At 39.8% G+C, this 16,112-nt stretch overlaps 1 protein-coding gene across 4 annotated transcripts; it reads right to left on the bottom strand.

Annotated features, from left to right (window-relative positions):
• Positions 1-1,623: 1,623 nt before the first annotated feature.
• On the bottom strand, positions 1,624-4,385 carry lsm6 (LSM6 homolog, U6 small nuclear RNA and mRNA degradation associated). Of its 4 annotated transcripts, none has more exons than XM_020591772.1 (4): positions 4,282-4,385; positions 3,747-3,852; positions 3,550-3,663; positions 1,624-1,811 (listed from the first exon to the last, which is right to left on the bottom strand). In XM_020591772.1, exons 2-4 carry the CDS (start codon positions 3,838-3,840, stop codon positions 1,777-1,779), a joined length of 243 nt encoding a protein of 80 aa, XP_020447428.1. In that variant the 5' UTR covers positions 3,841-3,852; positions 4,282-4,385; the 3' UTR covers positions 1,624-1,776. The 4 variants fall into 4 exon arrangements, with proteins under 4 accessions (XP_020447428.1, XP_020447430.1, XP_020447427.1 ...); XM_020591774.1 differs by having other exon boundaries at positions 4,237-4,304; XM_020591771.1 differs by lacking the exon at positions 4,282-4,385 and adding an exon at positions 4,183-4,275.
• Positions 4,386-16,112: the final 11,727 nt, after the last annotated feature.

Genomic DNA, 16,112 nt, shown 5'->3' with positions numbered 1-16,112 from the left:
CACCAGGTCATTTGTGTGAATGGTATTAATTGGGTTCCCGGTGAGGCCACAGCGCCAGCGGCTCGGTTATGATTCCAGTGGGTAAATATTTGCCTGTGCTAACCCTCACTAGGTGCCATAATGATTCGTGTGTTGCACTGTGTACAATGCGTTTGTGTACACATCACTCAGTGCCTATGTCTGCCTGTGTGTGTCTGTGTTGCAGCTCAATCTCCCCTCCCAACATTCCCTCTCTACAGCTGCAGCTTGGCAGAGTTTGATCAATAACGTGTCCTTCATCCTCAAGTCGGGCCTGACCTTGGCAGCCTTTTGTCTCCTTCCAGGGGCCAGAGTGCGCATGTACAGGTTGGAAAACAAGGCTCTCAAAAATCCACTCTTGAAAGGAGAAGAATTCCCCTCACTGCCTCTACACTACAGCATTCTCATTAAGAGCCTAATGAATCATATATTTATAGCGTTCTTATCTTAGCGTAATGAGGTGATAACACTTTTGAACTCATTTGCTGAATTACCACAGGCCACATTGAAACAGAATAAACTTTCAATTCCTTGCATATGCTGCTACATTCATTTGCACAGGGCAACGCGAGTGGAGATGGCAGAGCCAATCTAAGCCAGATTTATGAACAAAGAACATCTGTATGCAGTCACATATGACAAAAGGTGAGCTGTGTTCTGAAACATTCAAGAGCACTAAAACATGGCAGACATATGCACAGGACAGTGGAAACTGATCTGTTTACACATTAATGCAGCCTGACATAGCCTGCAGATGGCACCATTTATAGATTAGTCCTGCAGTCACTCTCATTTTGTGTTATTCAGTAACGGATACTTGAAAGGCCAGAATGCGATACGGCCCCGATATATATTGAATCTGTCCATAATGAAGCATTAAAACAAGCAACTTTTCATAGTCTATATATATATATAGATAGATATCATGTTAATTGTAGGCCTTATGATTTTGCTCTACTGGATACTGAAGCATATACTTTACTGGATTGAAGTAAACACTCCATTACAGTAGTCCCATCAGTACAGAGCTATCAAGTGCAGTCCTACTGAGCCATAAGAACTTTTAGTAACACAACTCGTGTTTAATTTGAAAGCAAGATAAATACTGAGGCTCAAAAATATTTTGTTTAGAAATTGTTTTTTATGAGGAATATTACTTGATTAGTTCAATTTTGAGTTGTACAAACAGCCATTCATCAAATTACTTGTAATAAGTACATCTGTATAAGGGCTATTTAGTAATGGGTTTCGTATCAAGATCATTTACGGAATTAGCACATTAATACTGACAAATTACAAAATTATGTTCTAATCCTTTTGAAGCCTTGTGGTAAAACAGTGGTAGATGTGTGTGCTCCAGGGATAAACTGAGTGAATTATTTAGCAATTTTTTACTACAACAATCCCACTGGCACTGGAGAAGCCTGATGGACATTTAAGAGTTTCATCCCAAAACTCACAAGAATGACATCTTTTTCCAAATTAGGCCTATTAACATTATGCTGATATTTCAAATCCTGGTTTTACATGTTTACAAACAAATGAGTTTCATTGGTTTCTTTTCTAATATTAAACACCAAAATGTGAATATTCACAAAATCAGACATAACGCAAAACTCAAACAAAATTTATTACCTTATTCCATTTTTACAAAAACATTCTTCAGGACCTCAGGCTTTACGTAACCAAAAACACATGACAGCTGTTCACTCATATGAAATACTGGAAAATAAGAATGAAAGCACAAAATGATCTTCACTACACTTTCCTCTTCTGGGTGCTGATGTAAAGAACTGTGGAGAAAGGAAAAATAAAGACCATGTAGTTTTACAGAGAAATACAATGACATTTCTGAGACCAAAGTGATATTTTAAAACAATTTAATATTTTATGGTCATTTGATGTGATCAAGTATCAAATGAGAACTTCTCATCTTTCCAGAGATTTAAGGCAATGCTGAGAAAATCTAATTCTAACTTATAAAACACAGGGAATTTGTTGTCAAGTAATTTGTAAAAAGGAGAAAGTGGAAAAGCAATTTTTAAAAAAGTCCAAAATTAAAAGTGAGCAGAGCTCAGACAAGTCATAGTGGAGCCAAATACAGTCGTCCCCAGCAAAGATGCTGAGTGCATATGAAAGTGCGGATTTATTGAGAACTATGCTGCAACGGTACGTTAATATAGAACTGTCAGTTGGCTTGTAAATGCACTGTTCTTTACAGCTGACTCTTTATGCTCAGTGTGGTTTGGAGTCACCCCACCCTCCACTTCCCACGGTTGACCACAAATAAATTCTCTGTGGGAAACACTGACGCACTGAAGCAGATCTCATGAAGAAGAAAAAAAAAAAGTCACATTTCTCTTCCTAGAGATAAAATGTTGACTTGTTCTGTTGTGGGATTCTCAGGATAAATTTAAGACTGTAGGTTTTATTAAGCTTCAGTTTGGTAAAATATCCCTCAGGTTTGACTCTTATTTTAACCAAAATCTACTTTTTTGTTGAAAAAGTTGTGTTAATTGGCCTCATTTGGAGCATTTGCATCTAGCACACTACCTGGGATGCAGCCCACAAGATCCTTAGACTGAGCTGATGGAGCACACATGTGTCACTACCAATGAAAAATTCATACTTAAAGGTGGCACCCTGGTGATCTGAAATATGAACAATCTGTTAAGGATAAAAGTAGGTCAGTGTCTTTATATTTTTTAGAACTATTTCTGAACCCCAATCTGTTGTTTTTCTGCAACATGACATGATAGTTGATATTACTTTCAGGAAAGGGATAAACCTTTTCAACAAAGACATTGACATGTTACAGACCAGTGTAAACAATAAAATTAATGACAGCTGAATTTCAGTTAGACGGCTCAATTTCAGGGTTCTGGCGTTGCATTCTGGCTCACTGTCACGTCTACTGAAACACTTGAATAGAACCAAAGCTTAATGCTATTAGAAATGAGAGTGAGCTATTAGAAGTGAGAACAAAATTGTAATGTGTGTTGGATAATAGACATGACAGTAAACTCCCCCTTTTTCCAATGAGCTAGCTACTCTTAAGATGAAGAACACTGGTATGTGTCATAATTGGGCCTAAATTTCTTTCTTTAGTAGTAACTTATGAGGCTTTGTTAATCTACATCTCTAATTGATAAGCTTCTCACATGAGGAAACGTAACATTTATACAGTACATAAACAATGAGCTGTATTGCTATTTGTAATTAAAACTACACAAGTCATTTTAGTTTTTTCCTCCAGCAACACATCTTCAGATGTTTTGTACTAAAACATTATAACCTATGAAGCATTATGGAGTGTAACTGTGGATTCGTGAGGGGTATAACATTGTTTACAAAAAAAGAGAAGTAAAAAGCATATTAGACACCTGCAGTGATAATAAGCACAAGTGCCACGGCCATAATAAATGTGCATACATCAAAAATAAAATAAAATCATGCATTTCTTTTCAAGATGACCAACATTACCTAAAGTCTTCAGTAGTCAAAATGTAAGTTGGAGATATAAACCTTTACCATTATTTCCTCGTAGAAAAGCGTCTCCATATTTGTTCTTGAGCTGCCCATTGACATACTCCTCTGTCTGCTCAATGGCAATGTTCATGTAACCATCCAGACAAGCCAGGACACCTGAAGACAGACCACACATGTGCGCTTTTGTTACGTTCAAGTAAACATTTCAGACAACATTTCAGACCTGCCAGCTACATTACCTCGGTAATCCACACCAGAGTTCAGTTTCACCACTACCGGTCTCCCAATTATCTGCTTCAGAAAGTCACTCGGGGTCTGCTTTCTCAGACTCATCTTGACTGCAGTCTATTAGGTAAACACCAGATATCACGGTTAATTTATGTCTACTAGCTATATTAGCATCATACCTGCTATGGTATCACTAACGTTACTGCTCGATGGCGTTCATTCGTCAAGCCAAACAGTAGATTTTGTTTTGTATCGTATGTGGCAACATGTAGTAATTCTTCTATTTAAACATAACGTACAACAACCGAAAACAGGAATTAATAGCTACACGTTTAACCTTAGCTGCTAACATAGCTAATTATTCTTGCTAACCTGCTAACTGCAAAGTCTTTAATGAATAGGTTTGCACTTATAATGGCGTGAAAGAGTCGTTATCCAAATACGTACAATGTACACGTGTTGTAAATCGAAGCGGACATAAATACACTTGTAAATGTTTACTTTTTAGGTTGTCAGCATTAGCTACAAATTTAGGATTTCACTCACCCGATGGACGTTCTCCCAACGATTGTATTTAACATGGCCCGTGAATTGACCAATCAGAAGCGAGTTCCGTATGGTGGCTGAGTGAGGACAAAAATCTAAACAGCGCGGTGGTATCCCTCAAACTCTAGAGAGCTATAACAGTAGAAAGACTGGATATAGAGATGAAAACACTGAAGATGTGTGCTGTAGTTGAGAGTATGTCATATTTCATTGTCTTTATTAAGACACATTTTGATTTTCTTCACAATGGCATTTAAATTTTGCAGGTTACCCTATAACTTTTTGTATTCTTTGCAAACAGAATTATGTCTTTACCTAAATAGGATGTCAGACATTAACACTATACTGAGTATTTGATTTTCTAATGATAAGCCTGGTGACATTCTATATTTCAGCAAATTGTTGTCTGTGTAGCCAAAGCTTATCATTCTTTTAACTAGAAGTATGAACCTTAATATCTCAATATGATATCTTAGTTATAAACTATCTTTATGGAAAATTGATAGAAGATAATATTGATTTTTTTTCCTAGCCATGCTGCACCTTCATCAAAGTTTCTTTCGTGCAATGACACAGATCTATAATATGCCACAGAATCTGAGGGAGGTTTAATCTCTGTGTTTCTGTGCTATGCAAACTTTTAGTACAGTGTCCACAGACCCATGCAAACTTTTAGTCTCAATGGAAATTGGCTGCTGCTGGACAGTGGACTTGTAGCTGGTCACCAGATGTACAGTACTTGGTCTGATCTGAAGGAAGGATCTGGAGAAAGAGCAGTGTCAGGATCATAGCACAGACTGTAAATACAGTATAGAGCTGCAACTATTAATGAATTCATTGTTGATGTTACAGAAAATAAATATGCAACTAGTGTTTTATAATTGATACCTTGTTCTAGTCAATTTGAAGCAACTTTTCAAAACATTTTGCTGGTTTCAGCTTTACAAACTGATTATTTTGAGGTTTTGAACTGTTGGTTGAATTAAAAAAGAAGAAGATGAAAAGAAATATAACTCGCATTATGAGAATTATAACAGGGATTTCACTTTTTTTTTTTAAATGTATACAAGACAATTAAACCTAAGACTAAAATATATTACCGTGTTATTTTGAGAAAGGGAAAGGAATAACATGCATGGATCAGTATAAATTATGTCTATAATAAAACTTCAAAATGTCTCAATATTTGTCTTTTTGGTAGATTTGTTATGACATGAAAATTTTAATTTTCTCAACTAATAGGCCCCATTTAATTGAGGGAGGCCTATTAATTCTTATTTGTAGACTTGTTTGCTTATCCTAATTCCTTTAGCTCTAATAACATGCTTGCTGTTGTATAATAGTCTTTTATACTTTTCTTAAGGGGACTGGGCTGTGGCTCAGGAGGTAGAGTGGGTCGTCTCCTAAATGGAAGATTAGCGGTTTGTTTCCCAGCTTGTCCAGTCACTTATGCAAATCACTGAGCTCTCAGTGATGACACCGGTGTGGGAGGGTGAATGGCCAAATAGTGTGAAAGTGCTTTGAGTGAGCTGCAATATATAGAAAAGTGCTATACAAGTATAAGACCATATATTATTATTTTATTGGTCTAGCTGAAATTAAGAATCCTGGAGGTTTCAGATCTTTATTTTGTTGTGTTGTGGCTATGCTGTGTGGCAAAGGATAAGAAAAAGTCTACCATCTGATAAAACATTGGTTGCTGGGTGCATGACCCAAACACTGCACAGCTTTGGAGGTACATGAAAAATGGTGTAAGGAGGAGAGTATGGATGAAATGGTAAGGTGAAAGATAGAACAGGTTAGAGGAAGAGAGAATGTGCCAGGATATGTTAACAGGAGAAAGAGCAAGCGAGGGGGAGAAAGACAGCAAGAGAGGGATTGTGAGAGGTGGAATCATAAAGTACTTCTCGTGTGTCTAGACAGGTTGCTTGTTAGCAGGGCATGGCTAGCCCTGTAGAGGCTAGAGGTTAATTTGGTATCTGCTGCTGTGTTAAACTAAGGTCAGTACTACAAGTCCTTAAGTCATAAACAAGAGTGGTTAAGAGCCATGTATACACCTAGGCACGGTTAATGAATATTCAATGAAGATTTTTTTTTCCCCCCTTTGTTCCCTGTTCCCTTCATTGTTGCTTGCTTTGGAGAAATTTTAGGAAAAAAAAAACTGTTTATCTCTATGGCCTTCAAAAATGACCTCTGTGCACTAACATTTACTTGTCCTTCTGTTATCATAATACACGGCCTTAGTTGTAATAGAAAGTAGTTTTTTGCTATGTAAGATGTGGCACACTCATTATGCAGCTCTGTCCCTGAGTGCACTAAATGTATCCATAATTTGATTGCTTAATACAATAAAACCAATAATGCAATAAAAAGGTGATCAGTTTTTCCAGGTCATAAAGTTGGTGGTTAAAATTAAGCAGAAACTTAAAACTAAGGCTATATCCTCGCTGGCATTTGATGCGGATTATTTAATATGCAGCTTGGTAATTTGACAGTCAATAAAATCATATATTTGAACTGACCTCTCACAGTTCTAGTTATTGCTTGTAATGCAGTTTTCTCTTGCAACAACTTTTACTTTCTTTGTTTGAAATTTTAACTTGTGTTCTGTGGACTGCAACATTATATTATATTGTACAACACTATGTTATTTTATGGCTCATAATAATCCACAGCATATTATTAGTACTATTAGTAGTAGTATTAATAGGAGTAGTAACAGAAATATTAACAATAGCATTATTAACATTATAATTGTAATTAGGGCTACCGCTTTGATTATTTTCTTTATTAATTAATCTGCTGATTGTGCTAGTTTTTGTCTCATAATTTTGTTAAATGTATAGTTTTCCACAGGCAAAGGATGTGTTCACAGTGTGCACATTGTTTGAGTCAGCCAGCAGCCCACAACCCCAAATATATCCCTTTTGCCATTGTACATAGCCAACAAAAGGTCACATTTAAGAAGCTGTAACCAGGAAAAGGCATTTTTGGTTAAAAAATGACATCGACTGAAACCATGAATCTTTTATCAAAATAGTTCATTGATTAATGGAGTAATTACTACAGGTCTAATTGAAACAAGCATTAATCCTACATATGATGTTCTGTTGCACATTTAGAGTTGTCAGCATTATCAGTTGGTTATTGCTAACGTCATATATTCCCTGTGGCCCAGCTTTGTAGGGGCCTACAGATGGGGACAAACTGGTTAGATGTCATTCCAAACAAACATCTAAAACACTGATGTCTGGACAAACAGCAAGTGAATTTTCTTCAAAAATGCTCTGACCATCCAGGATAACAGTAGCACAGCAGCAGTGCTGTCAACTGCGAGACAAATCCTGTCTCCACTCGCCAGACCCCTTAACCCCAAGGGGCGGACAAGTGAAATAGAAAGATTATGGTGACGGGGATGCTATTGTAGGTGGGAAATAGGGGACTGGACCAAAGGAGGCAGAGGCTCAAGGTGAGTGGGAATTATAAAGAAGGGGTGCATCCCTGTTGTATCCTAAAGCAATATGCAGGATGGGGGTTGGAGGTAGGGTTAGTGGTGTAGGATGAGGGGAAAGTCTAGACTGCACTGACCCTTCTGAAGCCAGGTTTTCTCTTCAGGTCAAGCTTGATATGGAGAAGATAATGGAAAAGCTTGGGGGAGTTTTCAGATTAAAAAAATAGATTGGTAGACAGGATGTCCCTGTTCTTGCTTCTATGTAATCCCTAACTATATGGAAGTAATAGCTTGAAAGTGATGGGAATCCTTTTTTCCATCAAAAAAGGTGCCAGCAAAACCTCAGCTGCAAGGCTTGATACTTAGATTTGTTGCCTTTGTAGAACCGAGGGTTGCTTTAAATGGCTGACTTGTTCAAACTCTTGTGACTGCTCATTGTTGATCTGAAAGCAGCAAAACCATTCACCAAAACAGGTGGTTAAACCTTCTGCTATACAGGATATTAGAGTGGTCTGAGAGTATTTCATATCTTGTAACTGTACAGTAAAGCATGAAAATATATAAGCTGTGGTGAATTACCCACAAGGTGTAACAAGCATTCCTACAATTGGGTTTGGGTTTTACTTTTTATTATTTCTGTGCCAATGACACATTGTTCAACTTCCACTTAATGACTCAGCTGTAAGCACTGACAGTTGACAGTGGTTGGCTGCCCTGGGGCCCCGTTCTAAAAGAAGGGGGTGGCATGTGGCAGACAAGGTGGAATGTAATCACTCCCTGTAATTTGGAGGAAATCCACTGAGCTGCTCACAGTCAAGATGAAAGCCCTCTTCTTGTTCCCTCTCTGTACAGCCACCAAGCTCCACTGCTTGTAAGAGCCTGAAAAGAGAGTTTCAGAGAACCAATTCTACCCGGTTGGTGTCCCCCAGGGGTTAGTACTGGGACCATCTCAAATAAACTACAGCCCTCAAGCCATGTTCTTATCCCCAAGGAGTAGCACTGCAGGCAGACAGTCAGACTGCCCACCCTGTGCTATATGGCCCAGGCACAGCCAGCCAGCACACAACTCTCCTGAGATCCTCCTTAGTGGAACGAGAGCTCAGTGGAGCTTATGCTGAAGACTCTGCTTATATCTGACTGTCTGTCTATCTTTCTGTCTGACACTCTCCCGTGTCACCTTATTCTCTCCCACTTTGATATCTCACTCGGAGGCAAGCAGAGAATGCATAGCCCCTTTTGTCACATAACAAAAGAAAGAGCGTTATAAAATATATAAAATAAACTATTATCAACAATATGACAATCTTATGTGAATAGAAGCATCCTGCCATAAAAATAATTATATGCACAGTAACTAATAATTATAATTTGTTAACCTCAGCCTACATTATTGTCTAAATGACAGTTAATTTCTCAGGAAAATTTGGCATGTGCCATGAGCCGATGGCCTGGTATGATCACTTTGTCACGTAACACTATCCTACCAAGTTGTCAAAGAGACAGTGTAGTGGTTTTGCTTGATAGATGGTGAATGGTGCTTATACAAGGAGCCACTCCAGTGCACCCATAAATATGCAACGTGACATTTGGAACAAAGCCTCTCGTCCTCTCTTTCCTGATGAGCTCTGCCTGCATACTATAACATATTGCCATACTGTCACACCTTGTGTTTCATATCCAATCTCTCTGTTCATCAACTTGGCAGATAACCTCTAGATGTTGACAGATGATATGGCGGATGACATTAGGGGTTTATTGTATGCAATTTTCCAACAGTGGTGCTTATAGAAATAATTAATAATTAATGCTTATTTGTGTATGATATATGATGTATACTTATATGAATATTTTAAAAGATGGTTAGAAAGCATTTTGATTATCTTGCTCTGCAGACAGTTTGGAAGAAGTCAATCATATTTTCCTATTGATCAACAACAGGTCAGAGGTAAGGACATTTTCTCACATTCACAGACCATAGGAAGGCAAGTGCAGATCCCTGTTCTCAGTGTAGCATTAAGAACATAGCTGGCTTCTTTCTCCAAACACCTCATTGCTTTAGAAAGGAATAAATATCCAAGACAGCCAGGAGCAGTTCCTTTCAAATCCCACACACATGCATCTCTCTCCTTCTCTCCTCCATCTCTCTCTCTCACTCTCTCTCTGTCATTTGACCAGCAGTGCTTCCTGCCACTGAGGACCTGTGACTCAACAGCCAGAATACAGCAATGTTCTCTTGCCCACCCTCTTCAATATTCATAGAAATAAGAGGAGTGAAGCTGAGACCCGTCCATGTTGCGTTCATCCACCTTTATATAAAAATGAAGTGTGTGTGTGTGTGTGTTTTATTTTGGGGGGGGCGCACTGTGGGAGAGGGGGCGTGGGGGGTTGTTTTACACTAATTTCTTTATCCCTTTCACAGGAGTGCCATGTTACAAGAGAATTCCTGAGGCGAGCCAATGGCCCGATAAATCTGCCAGAGCCTCTCTCTCAATTTGTCTCCGTGGAATGTCAGCTGGCAAGCGCCCAGACACTGAGAACCTCTTTTCACAATGCACCAATCTAACAGACGAGATCCCACGTTGAAGCTACAGTACAAAGACTGGCATGGATAAATTGCCACACGCGTTATCTAGGTCTCTTTATGTCTAACTGTCCGAGGTCTTGGTCCTCACATGGCCTCTGAAGGCCACTTCCTCCCAGACCTGGAGGTTAACCTAAATGGCTGACTGGGTGACACTGACAAAATGCAGGTGTCACCAGAGGAACCTATGATATGACACAGATGCTGTGTCAACCCGTCTTACTCCATATGAACCACAGCGTGAACAGAAATTGCCCTGTTTGGTGTCGTTCATCACTGTGTGGCACAGTCTCCCACATAGCTCGGTCCAGGTGGTGGAATGGCAGAGTGGGAGAACAGACCATGTTTGTGTGAAGATGCAACAACTATCTCTCTCTTTTTTCTCTCTCCCATTCCTTCCCTCCATCCCTCCCTCCCTTTCAAACGAACTGCTGTAGCACTCTTTATGCTCTATCTAAAGGTTGCAGGTTAGCAAACAACAAGATACCTTCCCACCTGTACCCCCAAATGAGTCATGAGTCATGAATGAATTTATCCTTTTATTTATATACAGTACTGTATTTGCAGGAAACAGACACAGTTTTTCTTTCTCAACCAAGGTATGTTTTATTCACTGATTATATAAATAAGTTTGCTGTCTAGCTTAAGGGTTTATTAAGATTAACAGTATTTTATTAGCTTACTAAACAGTAGCACATTTTTAGAATGGAATTAAATTTATGTTTTATGTAATCCAGCAATGACTTGTAAACAGAGATGTAGGTAATATTATCCTCTGGTTCTATTACAATGTACTTGGATAGTGACCCTGTCTGTTGTATCGCTGCTTGGTAATCAAGGCGCATTAGAAGATCTTTATTTTGTAAAACAGAAACTATCCAATCATGCAAGACAAACAAAAAAGAAAGGAAAAAAAAAGAAAAAGAAAAACCCAATGAATACCAACATATCCACTACAACTGAAATTTCAACACAACCGACCACTCACGAGTATTTAAGGGGTTCGTGTTACTGCATGACAGTTGGCATGACTGTAAAAAGGCATGTGCCAAGTGAAGCTGCCAATGCTCAGCATGGCTGGTTTTAATATTTTAATGTGTTTCATTACAACAGTACAGGCCAGATAGCCTTTCTGACGTCCAGACAGTTGTCTGCAAATGAACAAGATTACATGACAAGGCCTGAATGACAGAGCTACCCACTGCTGCCTACCCTAGCCACTTATCTGATGGTAACCTAGCAACAGATCCCTGACCTGGCTTTGACCTCCACCTGATAAGGTCAACACCTGAAGGCTCTCCCATTGGAGGGCTGGCTGGAAGAGAGGTGGAGCTTGGGGCTGTAGAGAGACAAAGGACTCACAGTGTAAGGGCAGCCTCCTCCTCTGCTCCCTGCTGACAAAAATGATCATAGAAAAGCATGCCAGACCTATTTACATGCATTTGCTATACCAGTGTCTGTGTCTGACAGACTCAAATCAGTCATATAAGATTGGTCCAAAAATGAAAGCGCTTGCTGATACTGATCCACCTCAGCAAATACAGACAGCCTTGTTCTACACAGGGCCATCAGTGAGAGGAAAAGGCAGCAGCTATACCTGCTCTTAGAGAAAACTATTGTGGTGACAAATAGAAGAGGCGCATTTTGAAGGAGGTGCTGAATGTGAAATTAATCGAGCAGAGCAGCCCACCCTGATAGACATCCCCAGTTCTCTATCACTCGTGTGCACACAGATGATACAAACCTCACTCGGTTTAACAGCAGTGATATGGAAGTTAATCCAAATTGTAATAGTGGCAATATCCTATTAGACCATGGCAATAAAATCAAGCTGAGACTAGTAACACATTACAGATATCAGAACATGTTCAGCACTCTCTATTACAATATGAAGTGACATTAATCAGCAGGGGTCCTCTTACATACACACTGAGGCATAAAACAAACATGCAAATCATACACACAGACGTGCGCCAGCCTAAGGGACAGCTCAAATGTTTGTGTTTCTACTGATATTATTTTACACGATAAAAACAATTTATCTGCGGCCGTTTGCTAGATAAATTCAGACATGTTGTAAGGAGAAAAGATAGTCAAGCGACCAAGGGCAGAGAAGTGGACAAATGAATAACATTTTTTATAATAACATTTTTAAAATTATTTTCACTCACCCAGCTTTGGAATAAAAAAGTGTTTTAGAGGCAGGTGGCAGACAGTGTTATATCCTAGTGCTTTGTGGTATTCTGTGAAAAAAGTACTGTATGAAAACTGCTTGAAATGATAGAAGAGCACGTAGTTTTTCTAACAGTTTTCAAGGGGTGTGTCACTGATCAGCTCACTTATTCCTTTCAGTTTTTAGTTCCTAGTTAGGCTGGGTTACAGTTTGTAAGGTACACCTCGCTCTCTTTCTTTCTAATGTGCATATGAGATGTTGGCGCTGCCGGGATGATTGTTCAGCCTGTCAGGTTTTGCAAGCTAAAATAACACTTGTCCCTGAGTCGAAGGACCTTCACTTCCCTCCAGGGTCTTTTGCAAGACCTCTGCCCCAGTTCACCAGGGGCAACCCAGGCTCCTCCTCTGTGTGTGTGTGTGTCACTGTATGTGTTTGCACTGTCTCCTTACTGCAGGGAAACTGTTGAAGGTCAAAGGACAGGAAGTTGGCCACCTGCCTCTGTCACACCAGTAAAAGTAGCAGTAGAGGGAGAGGAAGTGGTAGCAGGAGAGTAAGACATGACAGAAAGTATGAGCACATACAGCAAGTATGTGTGTATGCTTTGTCTGACAGTTGAATTTACAAGAGCAAGACCCTTAAATATGGAAAAATTCATTGTCATTTGAGGTACATCCTCTAAAATCTCCTACTCTTTCTGATGCTTTCCCCCCCCACTGAACATTTTGTTGACCTTTGTAAAACTTAGTTTATCTGATCTGCAGACTTTATACTTGATTAAAGGCAATGACTGCTTTAGGCTTTTGAGCTCCCTAGGATCACCGCTGAATAACCTGGTACAGGGATCTCTCCATTGGTATTTGCTAGAGGCGACAACCCTTCTCGCTCCCTGCATAAATGTGCCAACTGAGAACGAGAGCATAGAAGGCCAGAGGGCAAAAAGGGAGTGAACCACCTGCTTCTGTCACACTGTCAGGATGAAGGCAGATGAGTGCAAACAGGGTGAAGTATGTGTATGTGTAGGCAATGGGATTGGGATATTGTGTAGGAGGGGGACAGGTGGCGCGCCGGACAGCGCTGGCACAAGCCACCCCAGGATTTATCACTCAGCGACAGTCACGGCTGGGCAGGGGACAGATGTTTCTGTTTACCCCGGGGCAACATCTGACTGGCCGAGCCTAACGATAGCCCAACCAGCCTAGCCCACACAGGACAGGGCCTGAGAGGAGGAGAAAAAGAGACAGAGAAAAGGAGAAGAAACTGGAGGATGCTTGGTTTGCCTCAAGGCACATAAGCAAGTTAGCTCATTTTTCTCCAGTCTGCTCCATCCTCCGCTGAAGCACCTGAAACTCATTTAGCCCCCACTAACCATTGTGCCACTATAGGGAACCATTTTAATAAGTAGTAATAATGCCGCCTGACAATATGAGCTGTTTTCCAGCAGGGAACCTGCACCAGGTACTGGGAAGTGAAACAAAACAATTTTAATTGACTTAGCATACTGTATATTCTACTCAGTTAGAAAAGCAGACACAAATACACAGCACTTGTTGGGGTGTTATTTAAGGGCTAGTCAGTGAAAGCCTTTTTGCATTAGGGAGTAAGTATAGTATATAGTCTATGCTCTAGCTGTGAAATTTGAGAGCTGTCACTGGTAATAAAGCTGGAGTACTCATCCCCAGAGCAACAAGGAGTGACCTTTAGGTTCAACCCTGAGTGAGGTCATGTCATGGTTGCCATGGTTACTATCAGTGGACTGCACTGTTGCCAGCATTACCTCAGCTGCCTGGCATTGTCGGGGTCATGGAACAGGCTGTGACCTCCCCATGGTGACCAAACTCAACTTGGGAACAAAAACACCACCAACACAAACACTAGTCTGACATACTGTACATTTGTGGTGGAAATGATTGCATTGGATGTTGAAGTTTTAAATATTTGATGATTTATGTCTGGAATAAGTTAGCCTGTTAAATTGAGTTTGATATTACATGGAGTTTGCCACCATTAATTACTGCTAATGTGTTGTAATATGCAAAGGGTGGATACACAGAGCAAGATTTAGAACTGGTAAATTCATCCAGCATAAAAAAAAGCTTAAAGGAGAATTTTAGCTGCACTGGGGTTGTTGATTCAGAATTTAGAATTATAAACATCTCTAACAAAGCTAGAAAACCATGGAACCAAAACATTTATCTATGACTTCATCAGGATATACAAACCAGAGCAGCTCCATTACAAGATTTAGTGGAATCATTAAAAAAAATGTTTCCACTGCATTTTATAGACATGATCTGAACCATAAAATGCCTATGGACAGTATGTTCTTAAAGCCACCTTTAACATTTTATACAATACATTTCTAGCTCATCTGAGCACTGGCAGAAAATTTCAAACATACTGTGTATATGTAGGACAAACTCTTAAATTTATAACTCTGTCAAAGTTGAGTGTTCTACAAGCAGAACTATCCCGAGGAATAAATACATAAGTACATGCAGTATATGAGTGTTAATGTTGAGAACTTTTTTCCTGATGTAGTTCAAGAAATCATCTAGAGGTCTTGCTATATGCATATTTTGTGCTGTCCAAAAATGTACACAGTCTGCAAGAAACAATGAAACCCAAAGGATTTTACTGTTTCTTTCTTGCAACAGCTCTTCCACTCTCACTTCACAATAGACGGTCAATCTGCAGGTGCAGGTGAGAAACGCAACACTACACACACAGAGAAACTCACAAACCTTCTCACACAAGCCTCTTAGAACTGTAGGTAAAGCACAGTAACATTCACAACACAACATTATCCTCTCGTCAAATGAAGAAACCTAATGGGATGTCTAAATCATTTCATGCAGGAGATGCAATAATGTATAACTCTTTTCTATTTGTGGAACATGTTATTCCACTCTCCTCCTGATAGGCCCCATTTAATCATGTTGTTCTGTTTCCTAATTAGCAGAAATGCAAAGTGTCTTTGTCACCTGTGGACAGCCAAGAGGGCTAATTTGGGCTTTTCACTAATTGCCACGGTAACGAGCCTCCTGCGCCTCCACTGGGGGTGGGTGGAAGGCATGGCAGGAGGAGGACTGGAGGATGGAAGGATGGAGGGATGAAGACACAGCTCTCCTCACACACGGCCGAGGTGTGAAAGAACGCGGCAGGCCAACAGAACGCAGCCTGGAGGAGTCCAACAGCAGGGAGTGGGGGACAGCCTGCGCTGTGAAAAAGCCCCAACACCCAGCTGAGAGGGAGGAGGATTCAGCTCTGGCCAGTTTTGCTCTCTAACTTTGATGAAGAGATGACTACATCGGGTTGGATAATTGCTGGACATTTTTCTGACACCTGTTATTACCCCCACCCGATTCTCACACAATATACCTTTTTTAACAGTTACAAATTCTAGATTTAACTCGGCAGGCAGGTTTTAAATTAGTGCCTTGACATGTTTGAAGCCTGTGAGAAAAGACGAGGTGAAGAAAAAAATAAACTGAAATATTTAACATTTGATAATGTGATGTTGATTGTATTTTTATTTTTTAAAAAGCAGGGAGGTTACTTTATATTACTAGTAAAGTTGCAGCTTTGTGTTATTATTTTTCCTCTGTGTAACTTTTATGTACAGTAGT

This window comes from Monopterus albus, unplaced genomic scaffold (assembly GCF_001952655.1).
Source record: "Monopterus albus unplaced genomic scaffold, M_albus_1.0 scaffold15.1, whole genome shotgun sequence".
Classification (NCBI taxonomy): Eukaryota; Metazoa; Chordata; class Actinopteri; order Synbranchiformes; family Synbranchidae; genus Monopterus; species Monopterus albus.
Note: the sequence above shows the minus strand (reverse complement) of the source record. Positions and strands in the feature narration are given on the sequence as shown.

Excerpts from the sequence above, each read along its gene's own strand:
- lsm6 (XM_020591772.1), bottom strand. The coding sequence starts at position 3,840 with ATGAGTCTGAGAAAGCAGACCCCGAGTGACTTTCTGAAGCAGATAATT. Across the intron at positions 3,664-3,746 it reads CTCTGGTGTGGATTACCGAG|GTGTCCTGGCTTGTCTGGAT; the intron begins GTAATGTAGCTG and ends GTCTGTCTTCAG. Across the intron at positions 1,812-3,549 it reads TTTTCTACGAGGAAATAATG|TTCTTTACATCAGCACCCAG; the intron begins GTAAAGGTTTAT and ends CTTTCTCCACAG.